The 27,982-nt window shown below is 40.6% G+C and overlaps 3 protein-coding genes across 15 annotated transcripts in view; 1 reads left to right on the top strand and 2 right to left on the bottom strand.

The window, feature by feature from the left end:
• Positions 1-6,395, bottom strand: part of Ptp99A (Protein tyrosine phosphatase 99A) — a 136,669-nt gene extending 130,274 nt beyond the window's left edge. Inside the window, exon 1 of one of the 3 annotated variants that reach the window (XM_086988196.1) lies at positions 1,443-6,395. In XM_086988196.1, the coding sequence (XP_086844322.1) occupies positions 1,443-1,644 (202 nt within the window). In that variant the 5' untranslated portion in view covers positions 1,645-6,395. The remainder of the gene's footprint in view (positions 1-1,442) is intronic. The other 2 variants (XM_022803937.2, XM_022803938.2) reach the window with 2 other exon arrangements.
• A 4,743-nt stretch (positions 6,396-11,138) lies between these two features.
• On the bottom strand, positions 11,139-16,875 carry LOC111249315 (COMM domain-containing protein 4). Of its 5 annotated transcripts, none has more exons than XM_086987064.1 (4): positions 16,742-16,875; positions 12,242-12,337; positions 11,895-12,034; positions 11,139-11,661 (listed from the first exon to the last, which is right to left on the bottom strand). In XM_086987064.1, exons 1-4 carry the CDS (start codon positions 16,757-16,759, stop codon positions 11,364-11,366), a joined length of 552 nt encoding a protein of 183 aa, XP_086843190.1. In that variant the 5' UTR covers positions 16,760-16,875; the 3' UTR covers positions 11,139-11,363. The 5 variants fall into 5 exon arrangements, with proteins under 5 accessions (XP_086843190.1, XP_022658761.1, XP_022658760.1 ...); XM_022803026.2 differs by lacking the exon at positions 16,742-16,875 and adding an exon at positions 14,262-14,402; XM_022803025.2 differs by lacking the exon at positions 16,742-16,875 and adding an exon at positions 13,942-14,240.
• On the top strand, positions 14,706-26,571 carry LOC111249314 (ubiquitin carboxyl-terminal hydrolase MINDY-1-like). 7 transcript variants are annotated; one of them, XR_015326393.1, is made up of 11 exons: positions 14,706-15,136; positions 16,753-17,077; positions 17,340-17,447; positions 17,704-17,894; positions 18,395-18,537; positions 18,871-19,121; positions 19,464-19,505; positions 20,368-20,563; positions 21,058-21,077; positions 21,955-22,149; positions 22,695-26,571. XR_015326393.1 is itself a non-coding variant. In XM_086987058.1 (10 exons), the coding sequence occupies exons 1-9, from the start codon at positions 15,127-15,129 to the stop codon at positions 21,073-21,075; spliced, it is 1,284 nt and encodes a 427-aa protein (XP_086843184.1). In that variant the 5' UTR covers positions 14,706-15,126; the 3' UTR covers positions 21,076-21,077; positions 21,955-26,571. The 7 variants fall into 7 exon arrangements, 5 of the variants coding, with proteins under 5 accessions (XP_086843184.1, XP_086843185.1, XP_022658759.1 ...); XM_086987058.1 differs by having other exon boundaries at positions 21,955-26,571; XM_022803024.2 differs by having other exon boundaries at positions 14,707-15,136; positions 20,368-20,524; positions 21,955-26,571.
• Positions 26,572-27,982: the final 1,411 nt, after the last annotated feature.

Below are 27,982 nucleotides of genomic sequence, written 5' to 3'. Positions count from 1 at the left end.
GGTCTCTGCCTGAAAGGCAAAATGAGCAGACAAAAGGCAGATTCCATAGAAGATAATCACAGCGGCCAAGCATTTCCTCAGTTTTTCTTTGGAATCTTGGAAGACCCATGCGGATAGATCAATGGTCTCTCACATATTTTCCCTCAGTCACCGCTTGTGTTACGTGTTTGCGCGTTTCCAATGACCAGCCAGCGAACTCGAGGTACCGAAGCAAGCAGGCCACTAGACTTCACGCCGTGCCGCCCGCGAGTCAGCCAGCTTCGAGTACTGCGCGCTCCACAGTCCACCGTAACACGTTGCACATTGCCGTTAACATGGCGCCTGTCTCCGCCAAACAGGCTTGCTCAATCTGCTGCTTTTGTATGTAGCCTACTGTCTCACGTGACTGCTCGACATCTTCCCTTTCGACACTTACGTACACAGACACTCAGATACACACATGCACAGATACTCGCTTCTGTCACACAGACGTATGACAGACACGGAGATGGCCAGCCAGCTAGAAATAAGCAGAGCTGCACCACATTTGTTCTGTTCTACATAGACACAACATAGTTACGATGCTGTGCTGCACAAATACCGTTCCACATTCCCGAATCATCGTGTGACTCAGCGAACCTGTCTTGGCCCAGGAGAACACGAATCTTCAATACCCCTTGACACACTATCGGACTTTTCTTTTCCATGACTGTCTAATAAACAGGAAGGGATCTTGGCGGTGCAAAAGACAATATACTAGATATATCTACTATTATATTTACTTGCTTGCCTCTGGCTGGCCACGACCACAACGTCCAACGGAACGTCGAATAACCTAGCGGAAAGGGACCAGACAGGCAGCAGTAGCAGTAAGGCCAAGCGAAAGACGAACCTAGTGAAGCCTCGCACAGATCGAGTAAAGGTTAGAGCTACAGCCACTACTTCGCCAGGTCCCTCGGCCTCCGCTGGCTTCGGCTGGCAGGCGGAAAGGTCGCATGCCCCCAAGGTCATCGGGGACCAACTCCCATTCCTGCCTCGAACTCGATCCGCTGTCAACGGTATTGATAACATTGATCTTTGGGACTAATTCTATCCAGCGCCAATACGGCTCGCTGCGGGTTGCCGCTTGTTGCTGATGGCAGCAAAAATTGCTTAACGGCAGGCATCGCAAGCACAAAGTTGAGACAGTCAAGCGCTGAAGATGCTGGTTCGTCAGCATCCATTCAAGCCTCAAACGAGTCGGTCGACCTATTCGATGACGATAAGGGTTTTGTCAGCCAGACAGAAAGGCATACTACTTTTCGTAATACAACCTAGTAGTACTAGTATAGACAATAGCTGCAGGTCTAAAGCCGCAGGCCGAAATTAAGGGTTGTCTGTATTATCACTCTCACGCAAGGTTGTGCTATGCTGAGCTACTCTAGATTGCATAGATCTAACCCATTATACAAATCCATACTTACCTGTAACGTTGACGAGGAACAGCAGGGTGACAAGGGGAAGCAGCTGGACGAGAAGCCTATGGCTTGCCGTTGTCAATGTAACCGAAGGGAGGGAAACCACCGTTTCGATAGATCGTTGACGCCAAGGGTACTTCCGCTGTTGGCGGGGGCATATCCCCGTTAGAACTGCCACTCGATTGCTACTGTTTACGCTGGTGTTCATGTTATTATGTTATACTGCTATTGTGGCTACGCTGGACGACTGACTACCTGAGTGGTTGATTATGCGCTGATCGTCCTTACAGGTCCTGTGCTTCCCCTTGTCGGAGACGCCCCGATGGTGATGGATAAATCAAAATTGTAAGATTTAGTTTGATGTTACCGTTATTATCATTGTTATTGTTGCTAAGGATGACGGCGGCGACAGTAACAACTACGGCCTTCAAAAGTTGATGTTGTTTTCGATCGCTTTGGTGCGTTGGTATCGTCGTTACCAGTACCGAACCGAAGCGAGCTGGTACCAAAAAGAAGCCGTTTATGTCGGTTCTTGGTTTCCGTGGGTTCGTTGACGCTACTTGTCGCTAACAAGCAAGTTGTCGTGCGTGGAGTGTCAGGCACGCGGGCGGTCCGCCATACTCGCGCTAGACGGGTCACTGGCAGCCGGGGCGGCAGTGGAGACGTGGCACTCCCTGGACCAAACCCGCGGCAACGGACCTCAGTCCGCACCGCATCGAGAGGCAGAATAAGGGTTTCTTATATCGTTTCTTTAGCCCCTGTATCGAGAAACGACTAACTACGTCTGCTAAGTTAGATCTTCCTTCCGATCGTCTCTTAGCAGAATTGTGGGGCACGTCCTTCCAACTACAGTAAACGAGATGGAACAACTGTTTCGTCGCCCGTCGCTTCGAAGGCCTGAGAAACCCCTGCAAGCCTTAGCTTACACTTGGCAGGAAATTCCTGTGATAGAAAATAAAATGCTCGTTCTTCTAGCGTCGATTCGGATTGTACCGCTCCGGATTGCTGGCTTTTGTTGCGCTTCCTTCTCACTCCTGCCGTTTTAAATCCCACAGTAGCTTACATGGTTCCGCCGACTGTTTTCCACTCCACGCTCCCACGACGACGCACCGCCCCTTCAATTCACCACTGTCGCTACTGTGGCCACTACCACGTTTTCGTTGTAAGATTAACGACTCGTTTGTACGCCGCGCTGCACCCTGTCACGCTACCACGATAATAGTTTCGTCGAAGAATTAAATCAGGTAGTACGTCTGGTTAGTTCAGAATTCGATGGATTGTTGTAAATTAATCCTTGATTTCCTTTTCTATAAATTGCACAACCTCGCTCATACAAACGCACGAACACGTTAAACAGATACGGTGGACATCACGAAGTATCAACTATAAACTATATATATATTTTTTTTTGTGTGGACGACGACGATGACAACGATCTAGCAGCACGTAAGCACCAAGCTGGCAAGCACTGATTGAGAGATACACCTTACGCAGCACAGATTCACAATACCAATAATGGTATTGAATGGAATGCGGGTTGGCTGCGACGCCGTCACTCGATTAGGCCTCTGGCGATACACACGCACCGTAAAAACAAACCGAACACACAATTCTAAACGAAATTCAGAGGGATAATGGCTCCTAACATTCGAGCAGCACTTTTGCACCGCTGCACCGCGACGGTCGCTGAGCGCCCGCCTCGGTGCGTTGACAGGTCGAAACTACGACAATAATGGACAAAACAAAATGATCCAATCTGAAGTGGGGTGGGTGGGTGGGTGTTTGATAGTTATAATGTGCAGCCTGTTTGGCACTAGCCAATCTGAGTGGGAATTTCGATGACTGGGGTGTCGGAGAGCTGATTCGTATAGTCAAACTGACGGTGTGACGAGATAATTCCGTTAAAACAAAGGTAGATTTATACACTGCATGGACTACAATCTACTGATACTTGATGGGTCTCCGTGATGGCGTAGTGGGTAGCATGTTTCAGTACACTTGCTGCTGTGTGGTGGCTGTATCGACTAATGACTGATTCCTAGTGGTACTCTTTTGTGGTAGTGGTAGAATGTAACAGATCTCATAGAGTGGAAACGAAGGATGCACAGCCGCTCCTGTTGTTTGTTGCAAGCCGTCTCCTTTGGCCGGACTTCTCGGTTTTTGCTACACTCACTTTGGGTAGGTATATATTTAAATGTGTTAATATTGTATGATGGTCAGATCCACGGCCACCTTTGTTCTCATCTTTTTCTCGTTGTTGTTTGTCACCAGGACGTTATCGCTGCTGTTGTTGTTGTCGTCGTCATCGTCGTCGTCATTGGTGTTGATGTAGGCACGTCAAACGAATTGTAGATGTTATGTGCTGCTACATCTGCTTCTATTTGAAAGATGGGCGGCAGGAACGAGAGGAAAATGGCGATGGTACAGGTCGACTGCAAAAACGCAAGAAGCTCGCTACAGTCAAGCTCGTCGTGCCTTCTTTGTCTTGCCTGCCTGCCTGCTTGCTCACTCGCTTGCCCTGCGCTGGCGGCTGGGGCTTGAGTAGCAGCAGGGTACCGTGCATATGTAGTAGTATGATATCAGAGTGGTACGGCGGTGGTACAGTTATGCGGCACGCAGCGGAACTCTCTCTTTTCTCTAACCACGGACAGACACACACACGGACAATCAACCGCGAGGCGCGCTGCTGGGCGGCGGCAACTGCTGCTATGGCTGCTGACAATCGGAGAGGGGTAGTTGCGCGGGCCGAGAGCTTCTAGTCAAGACTTACCAGGCGGCGCTGCGATACTATGAACCTAGGGAGTACAGAAGGGAGCCGAGATCCACCGATTGTCTACGATGATACGGCGGATGGGTGCGCGAGAGAGGCCGCTGGTGGCGGGCAGCGGAATGCAGACGGCGCAGGCTACCCTCAGCAGCGGGATAGACAGGCACACACAAACAGGCCCATCAGTCGGTACCAGCGGCAAAGGCAGTACACGACGACCACCAACCAGGGGACCAGGCCGCTAGCCTGACCGAGTTACGGCTGCTAGACGAAGTAGGAGTTGCTCTCAGTTTCACGAGCTTCGGCCTCGCCATCACCGCCACGGTCTCCTAGTGCCTTCACTCTCTCCAAATCTGTCGCAACTCTGGGGGAAGAAACAGATTTGAGAGAAAGGAAAAAGTAAGAATTGCGGGGCTGTTTCTCCCTCGTTTTGGTACTCGCCCGTTCTCTGCCAAACTCCGGCTGTGCCTGCTTCTGTTCCTGTCAAGGGCTGAGTGCTGAAGACCTGTTTCAGGCCTAAGATTTGGCTGTGATCCCCGCGATCTGTTCGAGACTGTTAACGTGTCTGCTCACTAACAAGAGGGTCACTCAAGCGGTCTAGGTTCGAATCTGAGTGTAACTACTCTTTGATTCTTTACTAGAGATCCAAGTGATAGATAAAGCGATGAATATGAGGAAACCCCTCTCCTGCTCGGTCGCTCTAAATTGCTCGTATTTGGCCCCATGTACTGACAGGTTCTTAAAACAAATTGCGATGCTAAGGTCTGTTGTAGAACGGGCACCTCAGAGTCAGCTGTGAAGAAAGTTCCTTTTGGACCTAAGGCTTTATGAAGCAGAGTCGGCGGCAGCAAATGCGCGCGAAGTCAGTTCACGAGCTGCTTTAAAAGGCTAGACACAGGCAGTGGCGATGGTTGCTGCGGGACGGGAGGGAAGAACGGAAACAGTAATCAGGCCGACCTAGAAGCAGATTTCGTTTTCCCACTTTTTTACCATCCAACCAAGGGCTCTAATGACGATGGCCACAATAATCATGATGATACGATGCTAGCAAACAGCAAACATAGCATTTGAACGAACGACAAGGTAAACGAAGACGGTCCGCACCGTTGTCGGTGGCATTTTCTACTGGTGTCTCTCCAGAGCTATCTGCCAGCCCAGGTTCCAGCAGTCTACACCTTAAGCTTGCTTCGCACGCTCTTGTTACTGCAGACTATTATCGTAGGTAGTGGTCTGTGGTTACGGACACGACGCAAGCTAGCCAGACCGCACTGTCGCCGCCTATCGGCCAGGCTCACGAATCATTGACTATGAAGAAGAAGTACGCCAACAAGTAGCAGAACAGACCCAGTCGGGTGGCCGTACACACTCAATTACCTACTATATTCAAACATTATGATCTCGCACTCCAAGCTAATTACGGCGAGGTCCTTTTGTAGTAGAGGTGGTAGTAGTACGGCACGGATGTTACAGAAAAAAAACGATAGCATTCGTTAGTGGGGCATTGTCCAATGTATTTCCCGTTGAATCGTTATTCCTATCCAACATCATAATCCATGCGCGGGCACAAAATACAGGTCAAAGCACATAAATATTATTAACTATGGCAAGCACGGATAAAAATGCACGTACGTTCACTGACACATCATTTCGAAAAAAGGAGAAAGCAGGCTTCTTATAGTTGTAAGTACTGTATTGTACCTCCATATATTCAACAACATAGCAGCAAAGCATCTATCCCGAGGGCGGCACTGGAACACACTGCGTATTATATGGAATTTCTTTCCATTGTTTCGCCTGTAGCTATCTTCACAGCACGTCGAACATGTACGACATTAGAGGAATGTGGTCTGCCATCAAGCATTTTACTTAGTCATGTTTCTTCCACTGCCATTTACCCAATGACAATATAAGCACGTTTAAAGGTCATCATAATATGGGACTATAACATGCAATGCAACAAGTCCAATGCATTTGTAATTCTTTATGTCCGTTTATATGAACCAATCTACTATTCTACGATCGGATAACTCAACTCGCTTCACACGCACGTGCCATTCACACCGCCAGCAAAAATCACCATCAATTGGTGCTGCGCTCTCCTGCACCTCGTTTTTACTGTTATCACCAAACGGGCTCTCGCCGTTGATCGAATTTCGGCTGTTTGGTTTTCACGTGGCCCGCGGTTTACAGTGGCCCGACAGCCGGTTGGTTGGTCAAAACGCGCGGGCTCAGCTTCGTCGCTGTCAAACTTGCCCTTGCCAACAATGAGAAAGGCAACAAAGGGAGATGGGGAGTCGCAGTGGCGAAGGCAAAACTGGCAAGGCCGATGACGGGTGCGGTAACTCATCGTTTGGTCGTTTAACTTGCATGCTAACAAATAGTAAACGTGCCACTGATTGATAGATGAATCAACGGATAGCCAGAATAGAAATGGATCGACTAGCCCATTGATAACATTATTCACTCACCGCATGAATGTCTGTCTCTAGCAACAAGGACATAACTTCCTTCTGCGACCGGTTTAGCCCTCTCGACTAATGTGGCTCAAAACGAAGAGATTACGGAACTCTGGTTTTGTGCCTTCTCAGCCGTGGAATTTATTAAAAAAATATTAGTTTCTATCAAACACACAAATTTTGTAACTGCTATCACGTGAAGAATACTTGATTTTTTCAGTCATTTATTACGTAACACTTAGTAAAGTATTACTCAAATGTGGACAAAAAATATCAGGTTTTCAAACCGTGTAGCAGCCCAACCATCCTCTGTGTGCGAGTACAAATTCATGGACAATTCTATATACATTTAAAAAGATATTATTATATCCTAAAACGAGCATGCGGAAATGGCATATCGCGCAAATTTTACTGCAGAGCTTCATTAGAGATAAATTGGTCACGTTGTTGTTTGCGGAGTCAGAGTCCATGCGTGTATCCTATGAACTATTTTCTCAAATGTTATATGATGCTTTAACAGATTAAGTATATACACAAAAAAAATTCGATATCAAAGATAATTGTATGTAAGAAATATATATATATATATATATATATATATATATAGGAAAAGCCAGAAATGCCTATAAACTAATAATATAGAGCTTATAGGCATTTCTGGCTTTTCCTTTAACATTGATACACGAGTGGCCATACATGCGAATGATGGTGTTCCTGTCTGTATTTCTAATGCTCTAATCTATCTTTCTGAACATTTCCCCTTAAAACGTTAAGACAAATTTCTACCCAAGTATTGTTCGAGTTGTATATCGTCTGTCTGTGCTATTGCGTTTTTCGAAGAGTTTTCGAGACTACATCCGTTAAAATTAATACATCAATAATCTTTACTTATAACATCTAAACAAACTTCTTTGATGAAAATCTAGAATAGATCTTGCTAGAATAACGCTTGTGTTGGTTTGTGTATCAATTTTATTAAAATTTGGAAAATTTTGCAGTGCCGCTGTCGTTCGATATATCTAAATACAGAGCTAAATAGACCCTAATAAAAATTTGTGATAACCTTCTAAACTCAAATTGTTCCTACTATTTATATTTAATTTATCGACACGACGGCTAGTTGACGCTCGGTACATTACGTTAACCATTTCCTGTACGTGTTAGCGTAAGAATTAGTTCCGATGCATTTCGGAAATGAAAGGTTATAATGTTTATACGAGCTTAACATATGTGATTTGTTATTATAAAAGTATATAAATATTATTGTGTAAACGTATGAGCTTGTTTTGAAATTTTAAGCTCGGTGTGTCCAACCGGAGAGACTAATCAACGATGGTATTGCGACGCATGACGCCGCATGCCAGCTTAGACTTATTGCACCTTATCTTGTGCACACACAAATAACCCCGGCAAATGAAAATTTACTGGCCCACATATGATGCGAAGAAATCTATGCATTTCGAAATTAAGTGCCGGTTCTCTCTATACAGCCTTTTGCATACTTTATTAATCAAAGCTTCCGTAATATATAGTAAAGCATTATAATGAAAGTCAAGACAGATCTCCGTCAGGACACTCGTTAAACAGGGTTAATGGGAAGCTTAAACCTACATCTCAGATCATTTACAGATAGCGGTGTGACGCCTAGACGGTACACATATCTATTCAATGATGTACGATGCAGGTCCACGACGCGCTGGAAAATTTTACTTGGTCAAGTTTTTCGAGCTCCCTTCCTGAGAGGTTTCTACGCAACCTAAATTCCGTGGGGCCATGTATGTGTCGAACAAGGCTAACTTCATGCACAAAGGAAATCTTGAGGGCATATATATCTCCACACCCGCGACTGTAAAGCCTTATTTGCTTCTTAGTGGTCCTATTAATGGTGGACCTGTAATTTGCAGCAAAGCGTCTGTATTATTCTGTTACACATGCGGTGTACTTCTTGAAGCCATGTGTCACATATTGTGAGGATGGAACGACCTGTGCGAAATCCATGCTATTCAACCAGAACACATGATGAGCTAGCTTTTAAGAATTTCATCAACCGACGTGTGCTGATATGAAATAGTAGTCTGTCGCAGGAATAGTTTTTCTTTAACGACCGTCTTTTATAAAGATGAGTTGAGCGGGTTGTTTTTACTCCTGGGTATATTGTTCCGAAAAGCGTTATCCCAGCCAAACATTGAATAATAGACTTGTCCAGCAAAAGGACGCGTCAGACGCACTTGTCAAGTGTTCATTGCAGATTAGGTCTAGACTAGCCGTCTTCTTCGACTAAAACTACTGTAAAAAGCGCAATATCTCAAGCACGGAAGTGTATTATCACTACTATTGTTTGCACCTTCGAACTGACCCAACTTTCGAGCTGGATGAATGAATTGAAGGATATGTCTACTACGATTCAGCGGTACCCTCCATTGTTTTGTTCAGATTGGCGCCGGTGCATTAGGATCTTTTCGACCGTCGTATATTTAGTGTGTCCTATTACCCTACGTGATGTTATCATCGATTGTTTCAGCTATCGTTGAATAAACCGGACTGAGTAAATCGACGCCTCTATATTTTAAATCGCGAATTGACTGTCTTCATGCATAGAAGTCACCACAATCAGGTTGAGTCCCGAGAACATAGTAGTGAAGTCATGCCTCAGTACTACGACTTTCTTGCTAGCCTGTAAGTGCATTATTTGTTTAGTTTGAGAAAGCATACATTTATACTGAACAACCAAATATGTACTTGAAAAATCATTGCACAAACCAGGCATTGAACTTTCTACCTTATAGCTGTCACTCTGACGATCTGTCATGTTGTAACTTGGTTGTCGATGCTCTGACAACTCATCTTAAAATACCAAAGCGTCATTTCTACTATGACACTTAACTTCATATGAATTAACGTTTCAGACTTGTATTGTTAACAAAATAAACTAGACGAAAGGTTTAGTTAATGGTCGCATAGAACTTTTGTTCAAAGGTTGACCTTGCTTCAAAGGCAAAAATGCCTTCAGCCTCATGCTGCTTTTGAAGTATAACACAATAGAAAACGCCTATATTGTACGAAAAACAGCAATTGATTCAACGATGGCTGTGCGAAAGTTTTTTAAAAATATTTTACGATCTTACGTAGATCTATTGTTGTTGATAAATTTCTCCGATTGCCACGCCCCCGTACGATGAATAGCTAATTTAATTATACGATTGTAATTTTAATGAAGTGAGGATTTTAGCGATCTTTGTTCATGACTAGCTGTTGGAACAGACTTCTAGCACATGTAAGTTAGCCTGCAATCGTTAATCTTAAAAGTGCTCTATTTACTATTCTTGTTGGCCTCATTTGTGAAGTAATCAACACTTAGCTAATAATCAAATCTTAAGATTTATCTGGATTTGTTAGACTTACTTAAGAGTTTAACTTACTTCAGCTAACTAGCAAACTCGATGGTTTTTTGAGCAGCCATGACATAGTCCGTATAGTCGTGTCAGGCTATTTCAGCCACGTTCTGACTAGGTAGAAACGGGATTGACGGATATAATAGATGGATATATTGCGACTTTAATATAAAAGTGTCGGTATATTTGCGATGCCACGTTCTGGCATCTGGATCTGTACAGGCTATCGTATCACTATCACTACTTCGTAAAGACGTGCTCTTATAAAAGAACTACAGTATTACATTGGAAGTTCACCTGGAATTGCTTATAAGTTTACTTTAGATTTCAACGCTACGATATTGTATACATACATTGAAAATTAACTCTTACTGTTTTTCAATTTTGGTCGAGAAACAAAAGCAGTGGGATACCCGCTAGATTCTGTTTTTTGGCGACGACCTATAGTGTATCATCATCTTTTGCCTTATCATTCGCTCAATCGAACATCTAAATCGGGTAGTATGTATCCATGATATATTTACGATACATGCGCCCACCACATGTCGTAATGAAACAAGCCAGGGACCCTGTTCACAGGCCCGAGCTAGCGCTCTAAGTAGAAGAACTTGGCCTTCCCATTATAGTGATACGTAAGCGTTTGTTCTTACGACATTACTCCTTTCTGTTTTCTACAGTGCAGTATCAATATTACTCCTTGTTGCACCTTTGTTATATTATCCCAATATCGTTTATTTCGCTGATTTTTTAATGCGTTTTAGGGCAATCTAATTGCCATGTAACAACAAGCCAAAAACAACTCGAAAGGTTCCGCGGAAAACTGCCGCTAGTTTTAAGAAATCCGTTACTAGTGCGCACTGCGGTATATGGAGCGTAGTTGCCTAGATTTTAGTTCGACAAAAACTAAATAGTGCATTGATTTGGGTCACAGCAGAAGTAACAGCCAAGACGACTACTGAAAAAACATATTGCTTTTGTTAAGTTACTATAAACAATGGACTCAATTAGGTACAATTTGCAGTCAGTCAAGTTATCCCTCCAAGATTGTGTAATTACTTGTATATAACCAAAAATTAAATTCGCCAGATTGCAACTTTGTGTTTATTGTCTAACTGACGTTTTGTTAAAATTACATGTACTTCGGTGGTGAAGCCGTGTTGCTTTGCGACGATAAACAGCACACGTCGTCGATTATATTATTGTTACAGTAATAAGGATTATACAACGATATAACAGTGTGTATATAAATATATATGAGTATTCGTTTGCCAATGTTTAAGAAATTGTACAGTCCAATTTTTTGGAGCAAATCTTATGCATAGTTTTCAATTGCTCTTCGTGCTTGCTTAAGTTCTTCCAAAAGTATTCGAGCTTGGCCTATTCCCATAACAAACCCTTCCTCTCCGATTGAAATCACTATAAACTGGTCGCCATCGACTGTCTTTAGCTTAAACGAGATTTCACCCTTCTGGTGCACGAAGTCCTCTCGCAATCGTTCTACGGCTCGAGCCCTACTTTCAGCATAAGCTTTGCCCAGGCCCGTAGAGTGTTCTCTTGGCAAACCCAACTGTTGTAGTTCGTCAATAAGAACTGCTTCTTCTACTTGAGTCCTGGAAAATATTAGAAACGTGTAAGCGTTTGGTGTCAGCAATCCATCCGCAGTTCGTAATTGTTCCGTTATTACTAAATGAGAGATCTATTTAATGCATTCCTTTGGTTACGTGTATCAGCAGCCATTCTCAGATATTAAAAAAAAACCGAAGTACGAACTTCATTAATTAATTGTTACTCTAATTGTGTAACGCTGACCAGGAGCGACAAGTCATGTAGTTTGTTTACGTACCTCAGGGCAAGCTTGAGGACTTCGTGTACGGCCGCCACTGCTTCTGAATTAGTAAGCTTTTCACAGACCGCCGTCAATATTTTCGGCTCAAGACGACCTTCGGCCATGGCACGAGCGAGTTGGTTAGCTCCAGAACGGACCTGGAAAGCGGAAAAATAAAGTGCAAATTCACCTACGTTAACAACCACTATAGAGTGCACAGCTGCTAGTAATGTAATCTGTGTCCAACAGTCAAAAGTATAAATTTTTGGAGATCCGATAGTTTGAAATTAATAAGTGCTTTACGGGAGATGCAACAGATGGAAGGTACAGTACCAAGTTATCGGTAAGCTTTTATATATACGAACCTTGATCGAGCTGAGTTTTGCCAGGCTGGCCAAGGCAGCCAGAAGCCAATCTGGGCAATCCAAACCACCACAGAATTTGAACCGCATCTTTGATTTCTGAAACCACAAAACGCATGTTGTGACTAAACACATAGCGTACATGGAAAACAATTTTTTATATTCTTTAGCTCACTACTTCCGGTATAATCGTTTAAGAATTGGAGTAGTTCCTAAGTACTTCGTGCAATTACGTGTACTTTTATGAATCTAGCGCAACTGATATCCTCTTACTAGTATGAAATAGGTTACAGGATCAGCAGTCTTGACGTGTGCGACTCGCTACAGCTCACATTACAACTTTGAGACGAGGTATAAAAACAGATACATATGATGTTCATCGACCCCTATGGTTTTTTCACAATGGTTATCCTCCAAAATTATTTGGTTCGGTTTAACAGGAACAAATATAAACACTTATAACTTTACATGTTTGCTAGTAGCACAGCATTTCCAAAAGTTCTGCTAGTTTTAATCGGTTGCCGCTGTAGGAAATATATTGGACTACGCAGATGACACTATCACTTACGGGTCTCAGATTTGCATGTTTCAGATTTTTATTCACTTCGTAGACTCAAACCTTCTTTAACAAATGTAATCATTTGCTCCGCTTTTTCAATTATATATATATATATATATATAAAGTGGAGACACGAAAGGTTTAAAGTAAAAATTTGATATTTATGAGCTTACATGATGTCATATCCCTTAAGGAAAATGCATAATTTTTTTTTTGTAAATCTCACCCACTTGATGCACTCAATAAATAATATTTACTGTATAATTCTCTTTCGCAATTTGGTCTCTAAGTAATGCCATAAATCCTTATTCGTAGGGAAGCTTTGAGGCCATAATTTTACGAACCCACCTGTATCGACTAGCGAAGCGTGCGTATTGAGATGGAAACCAATAAAACTTGAAAAATTGTTTAAAAGCGTTTGTCTCAACTCTGGAGTGTTTAAAATATGAACTAATTCGTACCTCCTCCAATGAGTCACCCAGACCTACGTGACATTAGAGATATGAACTGTACTGACTTTCAAAACAAGCCGTTCATTATCGCTGCCGGTTAATTTACGGTTATTTTTAAACTCCCTGTACATTTGCTCGGATAGTAGTCCTGTTTTTGTCTTTCCCTTAGGCCAATACCCATAAAAGGAACGAATGCTAACATGCATGTTCCAGTCGTTTGATCTTGACTTATAAAAATATCAACAATGTTCGGCGAAGCATAAATGGCACAGCTGCCCGAAACTCTGAAATTATGGTACAGATTTAGAAGGAGCAGATAAATGTCTAAAGAACCGTTTATCTTGATTCAGGCGTTAAGCACCTATGGTAAGATAAAAAAAATGAAAACTATGAGTGAAGCGAAATAAAAAAAAATGATAAAGCAGTACTTGTTTGAAAACCATTGAAAAAATACATGTATCAATAACGCGGCCAAATATTGCTTAGATTTACCGCACACGTTGTTGCTAAAATGTGTTTCCTAATAAGCTCGCTACGTGTCAAGTATAGCCTATCGAACGTTTACAAAGGTGTAAAAAAGGGCTTATATTGATTTTGATACCGGCTCCAATGGATTCAGCTATAAATATTGCCCTTTGTCTTAAGTTAGCATCTGTTAGGTTCGTCAACATAAATCACAATATATTTATTACCACGTCGCCGCCTCCCTTTATCATATAAACAAAATCTCGCCTGGTCAAGTCCTAATCACAACATTATTTCTAGTTCATTTTAATAGTAGCACGCACCGTTCGTCGTCACTGCGAACACTCTGAATCAGTCTAAAAAAAGACAGACTTTACACTTGTTTGCACAATTTATACAAAACACGTTTCGTTAGCCACAAGTTTTACGCGCACTTTATGCAAAAGTGTACTCTCGAAATTATAATGAAATTCTTTACTTAGCAATGGCCTATATCGGCCTTCGTTAGCAGTAGACATAGGACAGCTAGTTTGACGTCTACTCTTACCATAGTTGGGTTGTATGTTCGACTAGGAGCTCCACTGAACTCTAAATTGGCTCAGATGTTAGCCAGAAGGTTTGCACTGCCGACACAGTTTTGTGCGCGTCGTAATATGTCAGTTTTTGTGTCTGTGCTTGTTAAGTCTTAAAATATAGAAGCGTCACGTAATCCAATCCCATGTGTAAACCACGATTGGCGATATTATCGGCGAGAATGCATCGTCAGATTCGTATAATAAAGATCTAGCTTTCGTGTCGCGGAGCGATATGATGCGGTTCAGCGTTTAGCCTATTTTCAAAGTTGTTCTATACCAGCTGACGGGGTGCCAACATAAGTAGTGATTTCACAACTATTTGGATTATATGTGCGCGGATCTAGCGAGTTTAACCTTCGTACAGGTTTGTATTATGAATTGTTATTTCGGAACGAACCTAATGAGCTGGTGCCGTATACGGGCCTGACCCTATATTGGTCGACTTTGTATTTCTACAAAACGCTGCAATTATGTTTCTTTGTCTATTGAGTTAAGCGATGTTGTTTTATTCGAGATACAGGCTTGGTATTTTCCCATGTTGGTCCTACTCGACGTCTCGTACCTATTTTTTATGCGTCATCAAACATTCTATTTGGTCTGGACCTTACCTTGTCATACCCCAGTTTGAAACCATCGATGCGCGATAACTAATGCGGTTTGGGATTGACTCTGCAATATTAGTATTTTTATCTCCATCAGTGTAAATCATGGAGGTATAAATCGCTTTTGATGTCATGTTAGAGACTTGATTTGTCAATGGAAGACATTATACACTCCGTCGCTTATGCGATGGTCAGTGTTTGACTTTGGAATTGGATAACAGAAAGAACACCAGTGATGTCATACGGTGAGCGATCTACGACTTGAAATTCACTTATGTTTTATTATTGTTTGCGCTGGCCTGAACCAGCATCCGGCGGTACCATGTATTTATTAGTAATTATCGAGCGCACGTAAGCGATACTGACTTTAGGGATGACGCCTACAGTTGAAACACGATTAGCAACAATGTTTTACCTATACATGCGACTGCTGCTGGGCGTAATGAAGCAACCATTGTGTACCGCGTCATTTTGTAAATTGTCATCTACAGTAACATCAGTAGGCGGTTGTGGGATCGTATCGCATCGGTGACATGGCTTTGTGAGTTTTTAATTACGTATTCTGAGGCTTATGTCGGGGAAAAGGTATCTAGACCTGTTGGCACAACTGAAGTATGACAGATACATCAGTCCAAGGCAATAAATAGCGAATACAGTTAATTTGTACTTAAGGTTTAAACTATCTATATATTTCCAGCAAATGAGATAAGCGTTTCATGTATAGTCGGTTTAATGTCTCTTATTTTGGAAGCAGAACAAAATTAATTAGACTGGCAGTCGTTTGAAATCGAGCGATTGTTTTTTTTTTCTCTGAGCCTGTGTTATGTAGACTTTGAAAAAGCAAGACATTTTAAATTTGGTTAACAATAAAACAATGTTGTGTAGTTAATTTCCGCAGCAAAGGAGGTGAGCATAGGAATGTCTCATAGCTGCGGGACCACACCGACTGTTTTTTCTGTGATTCTTTTTCGTCGTACAAGCTATTTTTACGAAGGAGTTATTCTGGAAAACGTAACGTAGTTTTAATTATGGTAAAATTCAATCAAATTCAGCGAACTGTAATAATATTTGCATTGTTATTACCGGGCTAAAGTGATTTATTTCAGAAATTATGTATAATTTAGAATGTTAGTAGGAAATATCGTAAAAAGCTCAAACTCTTAACTTCGCGACTAGGCCTTACTAAAGAAACAAATATAACCATATATCCTATCCTTCAGTGAACTTTTTCATTAAGCAAAGTTATTGGATTGTGATAACATTACAGGACATTTAACAATCTGAATATTTTCAGAAAAGATTCAACATAATTGACAAGCAGTTTCATGTATATCAACGTGTATGTTGATATAATGACTGTTGTCAAGCAATAAAAGCTGAGACATAGTCTAATGCTAAGTGTTGAAGTGATCTATAGTCAGATTTATCATCTCCTAACCTCGGGCTCTCGTCTAATAACTTGTGGTCTCTTCAATATATAGATTTTAGATGTATCTCTTACCGCTTGTTTGAAATATTAGTTAGGATACGCCAGGTCGGCAGTGACCACATCTGTGAAGAGTGAGTCGATTAGGCTATAGCACATGTGAAAGGAAAAGTAGCCATGAAAGACTTGTGCTTCGTCGACAATAGGTAGGCTAGAAGTCACAGTTTCTACTCGAATATGTTTGATATCAGTTGAATCGGACTACTCTCTTGGTGTATATTGTATATATAATATGTTATACTGTGTACCTGTAAAAAAAAATGTTTACTAAATTATTGATTAAATAAGGTGGTTATACACAAATGTCTTCTCTAACATAGTCTTTTGTTATATCATAACATGATAATTATGTTGTTGGACTTACTGTTCCTTCAGGAGACATGGCGGAACCTAACGGGGGTGGTTCGAGTGAGAAAGGATCGAGTGCTCCTGGTGGCGCAGGCGGCAATGCCACGGCCCCACCCCTTCGATCGACCAACAGCGACAATGAGGACCACGTATATCACGTCCGATGGGTTGAGTTGGGTGGCGTTAAGTATCCTATCGTAACCCAGAATGAAAATGGCCCGTGTCCGCTTCTGGCCATTATAAATTTACTTGTCCTGAAGGGTGCTATACATTTGCAGGACATGGGAGGAATTGTCACTGCGGAGCAACTCAAATCGTACGTCATGGATGCCTTGCTTGGAGCAATGCCAGGGTATGTAGAGCATCCTAGATGAATAATTTGATATTAAAACACGATTGCAAGGATTTATCTGCTTTATGGAATATAGAGGTTTTGAACGTCGTTAGAATTGTGGCAAGCGTTGCGATAATCGTTTACTGCTTTGCGGTGACGTAAACATGTCTTATATTTAGCTTTTAGTAACATTGCACATTTGAATGTCAGTTTTTGCATCTAACCCAATCGAGCAGTGAACATTCTAAGCAGTTGTATTTTTATACATTGTGTGTTTTAGGGACCTACCGGAAGCTTCACAGCTTAACTATCAACAGAATTTTGACGATGCTGCATCAATCTTACCCAAATTGTCAACAGGCATCGACGTTAACGTTAGATTCACGGGGTTTGTAATCCTTATGAATTTATAACGGAATGATAACCCAAGCTCAGCCATACGTGTGTTGCTAACCATTTTATACATCATTTTCGAGCGCAGGTGTATACTTAAAAAGAAAATATTATTAAAAATCTAAAACCTTAGAATTAGTCTGCATGTTTGTTTGTTCACGTTTGATAAATGTTCTATCTTTTACGACTCTAACGTGGCTTGGCTTTACGCATTTTTACATCTGTTCAATTTATATCCGTCTATTCACCAGAGTCCGCGATTTTGAGTTCACGGCGGTGTGTAGTCTGTTCGATCTCCTTCAAATTCCACTCTACCACGGCTGGGTAGTTGATCCGCATAATCAAGCGCAATGTCGCGCTGTAGGCAGGTTGACTTACAACCAACTAGCGGAAAAAGTTATCAATGATCGTGCTTCACCGGATAAGGAGAAAAGTTGGAATGGTTGGTACTGCTCATTAGAGGGGCTCAAATTATTTCATTTAGTATTTCAAATAGACATTGGTTTCATTCCAAAAAAAGTTTTGGTTAGGTGCATACGATAGGAGGCCGCTACTGATTCAATCACCTGCGAAACATTCTTCTGGAAAGTTTCCATTTGGCCCAGGATACTCTTGATCGTAGTCGGTTTAAGAAGGAACTTTCTGGGATAACACTAATAAAGTCAGTTGTATTTCGTGTACTTAATGCAAACAGAACATATATCGTCTAATCGTGAATGAGCATTTTATAGATTAATTAATGAAAACTGCTAATTTGTTTATCATATCGCAAAAATAACATAGATATTCAGAAAAGCTATATCTACGTTTTTACTAATTGCCGATAGATTCAGAAAACATTAAACTGATGTGCGGCTCGTTGCTGTCCAGCAAGGTTATAGATTGAAATTGGCTTTGATTGATATTTATTATATACAAATGTATGTTTAAATGCTCTTTTAGCCGAGCTCTGCGATCATTTTCTAAAGGATACCAGCTCTCAACTTACTATTGCCGGGATCAACCAACTTAAAGACACGATGAAGGATCACGAACTCGCCGTACTTTTTAGAAATAACCATTTTATTACGCTAACTAAGCACAACGTAAGTCGATGTTACTGGCTATTTTTAGGAAAAAATGTACCTTTCAACCACTTTTTTACTGTATGGCGTTAGTTCCCTAATAAAGTCAGTTATATTTCATCTACTTAATGCAAACAGAACATCTATCATCTAATCGTGAATCAGCATTTTATAGATTAATTAATGAAAACTGCTAATTTGTTTATCATATCGCAAGGATAATGTAGATATTCACAAAAGCTATATCTACGTTTTTACTAATCGCCGATTTGATTTCTATCAATATGTCTCACACACGTTCTACTGAAATAATTTTGCGGCTGTATTGTTTATTCGTGACGGCGTGCCCTGTAGGGCCAGCTACACCAATTGGTGACGGACCAAGGTTTCTTGCAAATGCCGTCGGTCGTATGGGAAACTCTGTCAGGTGTTGTCGGCGGGGGCAAGTTTACCGATGGTGACTTCCGCGAATCGCCGCCTCAACTTACGCCCGAGCAGCAGATCGAAACTGACGCTCAGATTGCCCGTCAGATGCAGAACGAAGATGCGCAAGCGGCCGCAACCATGTCGGCCAGTCGTGCACATCCGGCTAGCATGCGAGACAGGTTCGTTGACTTTTAGCGATTGAATGTTTTGAATTTTACGTCCGGTTACATACGACTTCAAACTGCTAGTTCCCAGCACTAAACGAAGTACGTCTACGGCCGGTGGTAAACTGGACCGCCTCACGCACCTTTTTGATTACTAGGTAAACATTTTTCCAATGCACCGTCATGGAGACGATTTCTAGCGACTAAAAAGGTTAATTATGCTTGCTATGTCTGAATCTGCAAGCGAACCGTAAATCTTGAGCTACCGAAAGGTTTCTTGAATTAACAAGATCATGTCAATGCCACGAGTGCATCCCAACAGACAATTAGAAATTCAATGAAAAATCTATTTTACAGACGCAGTAAATCGGGACTTCATCATCGTTCAAAGCGGTCGTGGTAAATTAATTCTTTCTACGCAGTACTTTTGGCAAAGCTTTGCTCCAGATCCTTCAGTTCTGAAGTTTGCTCTAAATTAAGGTGGTCAGACTGGTGAGCCAATCTTTGCGTACCTCAAGGAGTGCAGCCAAAATTCACTAGTTACTTGAGCTCTTTGAAATTGTCGTATTTTTTAAAGTAAAATAGGCGCCCATTATGGCGCTCAAGTATTAGAAATAAAATACGATATATTTATTACTCCATGGTATATACGCAGAGGTGCACTTTGATCGTGATTTGTAGTGGAGAGGTCATCGTGGCATTCTTTTCCTATCATAAATCAGTGCGCCCCATATTGTGCGATCTCGCTAGTTTGATATAATACAGAGTAAAACTAGACACGTGATCTATTAGAGAAACTGACGCGAACTTTATTATAAGACTTAACTTGCAAGGACGCCAGTCGGACGTACTATGGACAGAAAATGTGCTAAACATTTCATCGATGTAAACATACAACTACGAATATAGCGTCGGAGTTTTTCCCTCATAGATATGGATAGAGGTGCAGAATGTTCAAAACATCGTTTTTCGCGTATGTTGCATGCAAATGTCTATCATAGTGTAACAAGATGGTTTCGTTTTGTCAAAGAACGCCTATCAAAAATATCGCAAACGTAAATTTCATTGGATTGGTAAATACTAGCACTCGTGTGGTGTTACACTTACTTTAAACAATGAATTGATGACATCTAAAAGAAACGAAAAAAGATAATGTTAATTAGATGATTGTGAGGTACCGCACCCGAAAGTAAGAGTATAATCCGATATGGTAAGGCAAAATGTAAATTCAAAGTGTTTTTTGCAACGTGTCTTTCTTTAGGCCGCGGCAAAATCAGCCGGGACATCAGGGTAATCTGGTCCTGAGTGGTGCACCCGGCGGCGGTGACACAAGTATTCCTGACGACGTTCGCGCCGGCGATGATGTTCAAGGCCAAAGTCGGGTGCCGTCCCCAGATGGAGACCATGGCAGATCACATGTGAGTCCGACTGATAATACTAGTAACTCCAAGAAATGGGTATGTATGTGTTATTTGATCGGTAAGGTGTTAGCCTTTTGAGGACTGAGAGAGTTTGAAATGGATGGATTATCATTAGGAGATACTTATCACGGCCACTATTTGGACATGTGATTCTGTCACTGAGCATCAGAGAGCAAGAAAATTTTGAACAAAATTAATACTGATTCATAAACATAGCTTGAGTTGAAAAATCGTTGCACTCTCTAGTGGACAATACGTATAAATAAATAAGCAATAGAAATACGGCCCGCTAGCAGGTTCAAAACGTAACCTTTAAACACTAACAAATATGGTTAGTCGCTATTCGGCGAAGTTTACTAAATTACGCTCTATTTTTGTTTGTGTTAGCTTAATATCCAGCCTCAGCTTGATTGTAAAGCTCAAATGTAAAGTTGTTCTGCCGAGTGCTATTACATTTAGCCAATACAAAATCTGCAAGCAAACTATTGAGAGCGATTTATTAATACTAAATGTGTCAAATATTTTTACAGCTATTCTGGAGGACCTAGAGGCAAGTTACTGTAAAAAAATGAACCCTTTATTAGAACTGATAACCAGGAGTAGTTGCTCGAGCTGCTGCAGCCTTAATGACAACAATTTTTTCTTGCTCTGACTATGATGGTGGTGGACACTATCTGAGATCTTATGCTATATATACATATATCTATTTTACATTTGTGCTGATGAATCGCCTCAATAACCTAACTGACCACATTTTTTGATCTGATTTGACCGATTTGCTTCAAAGATGCTGCTTTCGCTGGGAGCTTGACAAGAGAATTTTAAAGAGCGAAATAATATTTACTCAAAATAATCGGAAATAGACATTTTCTTTGCCTACAATCCTTTACTTTGTTGTCCGCAGCATGACCTCTATGAATAGATGCACTTATAACGGATCTACACTATTGCCATACTGATAGCACCTTCTGATAGGAGTTATACGCAACTGTTGAAACCAACTTAGCCTACCCAATACTTTCACACATAAAGCTTATTCCTGGTCAATATATTTCCGGAAAAGAAAGTGATCATGATAATACAATTGTATCGGCAATGCTGTGTATTTCAACTGTCTTTTTCTGGCAGGAATTGTTTTCTTTTTCCAAAAGAAAACCTGTTCAAGGCAACATATCTGCATAACAAACAGAGTACGAACATATACTAACATCTTATACAAATTGCTGAGACTGAATATTCTGTAGTTTTTTTCTTACCTTATCTTATTACTGTTTCAGCATGTTTGGCATCTAGAAGGGCAGCTTAATCATTAGTTCTGTTACTGACACAAATAAGCTATTCGTCCCACGATCTTTGTGTTCACTAATTTCACATTTGGTTTTATTCTTCGTCTGTGTGTACATGTGGAATGTTCTTTAAATGCATAGAACTGCAGCGTTTCGTAGTACAGGCCTCCTCGGGACCGCGACGACTTCGAACGGAGTAGTTGACCCAGTCCCCCAGAAAGAATAATAGAAAAACGATGATGATAGCATCAACAACAGCCAGAACAACGATATCGTCTCCCAAGCACCTCGGTCATCGCGAAGATCATCCCTGTAGCATGAACGGCATAATTCAAGGTATCAAGCGAGCATCAACTCTGCGTTGGCTCAACCTTTCCAGCACGCTGAATTACATATTGACGTTGAGGCTGCACGTCTCCTTTTCGAAGTCAACTCACTGCGTCTCTTAGCGGTGCCTTTACTAGTGCAGATCGGAGGTCAGAGATCGAAGACAGGAGACGATTACTGATACATAATACCTCAAGAGTTTGATACCTTCCGAGAAACGAGGAGAGCCACGTGTTATCCATCCATGAGATAATATTATTTAAGCCGACAACCCTGTATTGCAGTTGCGGTATCTGCTTAGTGTATGTCAGTTTATAACAAGTGCAGACGACTGACAAGTACAGGTTCATAGACTCATTTACCTAACTATTTGTTGATGACTAGCAGTGCACGAGCAGCGAAAGCGGACGACTCAATCCGAGAAATTTACTAAATACATATATACACACACCCACTAATGCATGGCTGTGGTTTAATGTGTAACTATCCTGTATTACGAGGGTACCAGTCTTTTTAATCGGTGCAATTTCGGTGTTTATAATTTTGCTTCGCAGTGCGCAGTGCGATATTGAAGGATAACAGGTCCGAAATGCGATGGGTGGTAGTTAGTCGCGGCGCTAACGTTCGACGTGTTTGAGCACAAAATTTCCAAATAATAGTGGTAATAACAAGATGACCATCATTGGTGCCGGTAGTGTAATCATTGGATTTTAATTTCAAAAAAAGCAATGGAGAATAAGCCTTTGCCTTGTGTGTCTTCAGTTAACAAGTCGAAACTTTGATCTGAACTGGGAAAGGACCTGACTAATGATTGATTTTGTCAAATTTGGGTGCAAGTACTAACAGGATGTTTATTTTACATTGTTTGGACATTGTCATTCTTTTTATGTAATTTTTGTCACTACTATTGCTATCCAGCTGTACCAAAAACGTGATCTTCGAAAGGTTCCTGAAACACTAATCTCGAATTTTATCGTAATCGTAAGGACTGTACATACTCTAAAAGCTTAGATGTCATTTATGAATAATCGAAATAACAAGGAGAGAGAATGGAATGAGGTGGAGAAAATGTGTTGACGTAACATTACTATAATATATGTATCATTTCTATCCTACTATTTACAAAATCATATGTTCCTCACGAACATATTGGAGAGATCGACAGGCATATGACGGGAAAAGCATTTAACTCCTGCAAAACCCCCTCCAATTGACAAAGCTTCTACCTTTATTATTTACCTTTTTGCCCATCAATATAGGGTTTATTAGTTCATGCTGTGGCAAGCTCTGCTTGCTCTTATGCATCAAGTTTAGCACAATAGTATACCAAGCCCCTGTGCTCGATGACGGTGCGAATGAGCTAAATTTGAAAGCTTTATATTATAATTATACCAAGCTAGCATACAATGATCCTCTTTAGAATTTATTTAGCCTCGGGCCTCGGTAATAGGTCAGTTTTCTTGTCCAACGAAATATTTGATCGGAGTACCTTGTTCGAATTTGCTGTGAGTGAGAGGCTGTTAAATCTGTGTTGAAACTTCGTAAGGGCAAAGGCGACAGAAAAACGGTTTCTAGATAATTTGAATGTGCTGCAATCGGCTTATTATAAGCCATGTGGATAGTATTTATAGTAACCCAACTACACTGGGGAGAATAGTGACGTTAATGCATTAATGGTGAGATAACTGATGACAAGGACGACAGAGATGCAAAGTTGAATAATGTTGGTTATGATGTGCGATATGAAAGAAACGTGTGATAGCGGTAACAAAATGTAACGAAATACATTATATAGATGGAACTAGAGATATGAGTCGGTGAATAACATTTTTATGCGAATGTTAAAGGAAGTTGGAGTCATATCGACAAGCAGTATATAATGACGTAGGTAAAGGCAAATGTGGCGATTGAAACGAACGTTAATCATATTATTGCTAGAAAAAAATGAACCTGAGCTCTTACGGCCAGGCGCTTTCACAACATCAGATGAACTTGATATCGGGTAATTTAAAAAGAAACAATGAGGTATGGAAGATATTGGTAGTATTATTATCATCTTTTATAGCAGCAAAACTAGTAGAGTTATTCCTGGTTTTTACTTTTGGCTTCAACATAATATATAAAACTTAGTTCAAGTTTTTTATATGTGTGAGAACATCAAGCAGATGATATTTAGTAATTGTCTACTCGCATAGAAGTGCTAAAGAAGAACTGTACAAAATAAAGTGAACAGAAACTGATAAACAACTCGTACCAAGATATAACTACGATGATACTGACGGTAACGATGATTCGAGGGTTTAGTTTACCAGGCAGAGGTGAGACGCTAACATGTCACGTCCATCTAAGAAAACAGAGTTGAATCTCAAACTTTTCATGTCGTATTGCAGCACACAAAGAGGACGCATGGTCTCTTCTATTAATCAGTTCTTTATCTTATACGCTAAATTTATATCCGTTAGGACGAATCAATAGTTTGCAGAGGATCTATCTCTATAAAAGTTACTTGACCGTGCCGTTGTAAAAATTCTTTGGAATTTAAAACCTTCTAAATGATGGAACTACGTAAGTATTTAAACGATTGTTTTTTCCGCGAAGTTTAAAAAAGTTTATGATCTACTTTCTCTCGCGGAGCAAAAAGCTATACCAGGTAATCTTCTGAAACAAGGAAACAAATACTGGAAGTAAAAAAATCGATGATTTCACAAGTCACCATAAGGCTAGTTATTCCTTTAATAGTCATCCAGGTAATCATTCGTATTCGATGGACTACTGCACATCAAACCTTGTCGAAAGCAAACTCTGTTTTGAGGTCTACTAAATAGTTAGAATTCACAGCTTGATACAAACAAATGTATTGCAGATAATGGACGCTTCCCATCGCATTAAAACATGCACGATTTTGACTTCGAATTATATTCGAACATAGCCGCCCACTAGGCACGGTAAAATTGCATTATATGCGTGGGCTATAAAATTCGTACACTACCAATTGTGTAATCGTTAAAATAGGCATAATTCTGCTTCGGTGTCATGCGCTCAACAAACGAACAAGAGTACAAGGTGCATCAACGGTATACAACAAGCAGGACAGGCCAGCTTTTTTGTGAGTTGCTTTACTAAGTAAGCTGGTTGTAAGTTGCGATTATGAAACTCCATTTAAATTTCTTTGCGTAGTTTTCTTTCCGAGAGCTTTGAGATGATATAGTAACGTATGTGTAACTCTTATGGCTTTCGAACTGTAACGTTGTCTGATTACCTCACCTTGACGACTAAAAAAGTTGTCAATAATTCCTTTGAAACTGATGAGTGTGACATGAATCAGATAACTCTTTGGCACCATCGTTACTCTTAAGCAGCTTTCATTTTTATTATTTTTATGACAAGGGCGAGGCCGAATAAAAACAAAGTCTGATAAAAGAATTTACCCACGAATCTATGCATGAAAATAAATTGCGAATAATTATTTGTATAGTTATTTGTAAACAAGTGCGTTAAAATGAGCTCTCTGGTAGAGGCCACTTTGTAAAGGAGTATACGTTATGTTATCATACTGACAACCATAGGTATTATTTTACCTGATAAGTTTTCATGAAGAAATAAAGACTGCGCGAGTTAACTCGATAAACACTGGACAGAGATCGATACGTGCGCAAGGTTGCAGAATTAAAAAAGACCAACGTGGGATTTATTTAGCATAGCTTTAGAAGAAACAGGTTAGACCTCGTTAGAATTAATCGTACAGAAACGGACGAAAAATACAAGCAATAAGAAATATCGCAAAATACAAAGCACACTGAGAAAGTCGTTACAGGCTGTTGACGGCGGTAATACGAATACTGCCGATATATTGATATTATCATTGGAATATATATATGCACTTGAAGAAAACGCTGTCAAGTGGAATCTGGGTGCTCTTGATGCTCGGCGGGTCGCTGTGATTGTTCGTCTGCTTTCGATGGCACCCTGCTGACTAGGATATACAAAATGAGGAAAATGTCAAGTAAGATGAACGGTAATGATATACGGGAAAATATTTACCAAGAAAAGCGTTTATGGCGGTGATTCATAGTAATACGTATAATTATTATGATAACAAAAAGGATGTCGGATGTTCAAGATCTCCACACAAAATTAGCAGAAGTACCGATTACTGAACAGGCGGATCCGTGCGGGTAAGGTGGTAACTGATAGTAGATTTCAACGCCTGTAGTCTGACGCGCATCTTTCAATAGAGGATTCGAGATCATCTATTCAAAGGAAGCTCCATCCGGCAAATGTAAAATACACTGAAGCGCTTAACTAAGAACGGGATCAGAAGAAGAAAGCTAATCAGAAGAAAAAGAAATAAAAGGACCGAAGGAGTGGAGTATAAATTTGGACGAGGCTCTACGGCGCCGATATCTGTAAATAAATATCCTGAACTTGTAACAGGTTTGTGTACTTATTACGTCCACTGTCGTGTTTTTTGGGTTATTCATTGATGAAGCGAACTTAGCGAAATGCCCCACCTTAAGGGTCTGAGACCGTCAGCTTAGACACAAAATAACTGTAATTATTTATATAATTTACTGCTATAAGCAAGCAAACATTCTCCGGCTACTTTTAGGACCTTTTACTTGATATACGTTTTTAGCAGCCCGCAGTTTTTTAGTGCACTTAAACACTATCCTTAACCAGAGATTTCTGGGGGTTGAAGACGTCAAAGGTCGCTGTTTCAGGTTTCGTCATCGACATATATTAAATAACATATGTAATTAAATCACAAAAGTAAGATCGCTATTACATATACACAAATATGCTTTCTTGGTTCGCAAAAACAAAGCTTTAATGCTGGAGTGTGGCTCCTTGGACATAAAAGCACTTGGTAAAGAGACCCAATTTGCAATAGTTATTAAATAAAAATCCCAATTGGTATCCCCATTTCAACACGATACGTGTTGCGTCAACTTGGGTCTGTATGCAATTAGTTGTATTCGCCATACTTCATACGCAACTGCTAGTTTATGTCAATAAGGAACATAGATGCCAGCTCCACGGCCTTATATTTTCGACACCTATACAAAAGCCGCTTGTAACTTTAATAGTATTTCCCTAAAGTATACTTATAAAAGAAAAAAAACAGAAATGATTATTTTCGCTTATCGTGCAAATGGGATAGAGCCGTCTGAATTTCCTTGTACTCTATTCTTGAGGTATAACTAGTGTAAAAATGATACATCTCATCCAGAGAACAAAACTATGGTGTCTCAATGGCCCTATCGTAATTTAACTCAAACAGGATGCTTGCTAATAATTAACATAGCAGTAGTATCTATTTATTTATTTATTATTCAAAGGATAAAAATAGCGTGATGCAAGCTTCATGCAAAAACTCATACGTCCAATGGCGTTATTAAGTTGTGGCGTTTATTCAACTGGTGTTTGTGGTACTTGGACGTCACGAAAAAGATATTGTCTTCCGACAACGAATCAAGGTAGAGTTTCATGAATTGTATTCATGCTTCAAATCCTAAAGGTCAGCAAGTATAGTGAATGAGAGAGATACATTATAAGTTTAATTTTCACTCATCAACGATGATCGTATAATCAATATACTGGTTGAATTTGGCCTAAGTTATTATAAATTTCATTAGTCTTTTCCACTTGGTGTATTTTTGACCGTGTAATATGAACATACCAATAAAGCACTCGTCTACTAGAAATCAAACTTTTCAACCATGATAATGTCTCAGCTAGCTTACTGTTTGTAGAGCGGTAAGAGACGTTCAGAGATGTTAGTTTTATTGGATTACATTATTCTTATTTTCTATACATAAAACACCTTGAATGACGCTATACA

The sequence above is a fragment of the Varroa destructor genome, unplaced genomic scaffold, assembly GCF_002443255.2.
Source record: "Varroa destructor unplaced genomic scaffold, Vdes_3.0 BEIS01000004.1, whole genome shotgun sequence".
Lineage (NCBI taxonomy): Eukaryota > Metazoa > Arthropoda > Arachnida > Mesostigmata > Varroidae > Varroa > Varroa destructor.
Note: the sequence above shows the minus strand (reverse complement) of the source record. Positions and strands in the feature narration are given on the sequence as shown.

What these genes read in the sequence shown, in the direction of transcription:
- LOC111249315 (XM_022803025.2), bottom strand. Translation starts at nt 13,965, where the DNA reads ATGATAAAGGGAGGCGGCGACGTG. An exon ending in CAAAACTCAGCTCGATCAAG is followed by an intron (nt 12,035 to 12,241) that starts GTTCGTATATAT and finishes TCCGCTTTCCAG; the next exon opens with GTCCGTTCTGGAGCTAACCA. An exon ending in GTCCTCAAGCTTGCCCTGAG is followed by an intron (nt 11,662 to 11,894) that starts GTACGTAAACAA and finishes AATATTTTCCAG; the next exon opens with GACTCAAGTAGAAGAAGCAG.
- LOC111249314 (XM_086987058.1), top strand. An exon ending in GTTAACGTTAGATTCACGGG is followed by an intron (nt 17,448 to 17,703) that starts GTTTGTAATCCT and finishes TCTATTCACCAG; the next exon opens with AGTCCGCGATTTTGAGTTCA. An exon ending in TAAGGAGAAAAGTTGGAATG is followed by an intron (nt 17,895 to 18,394) that starts GTTGGTACTGCT and finishes ATGCTCTTTTAG; the next exon opens with CCGAGCTCTGCGATCATTTT.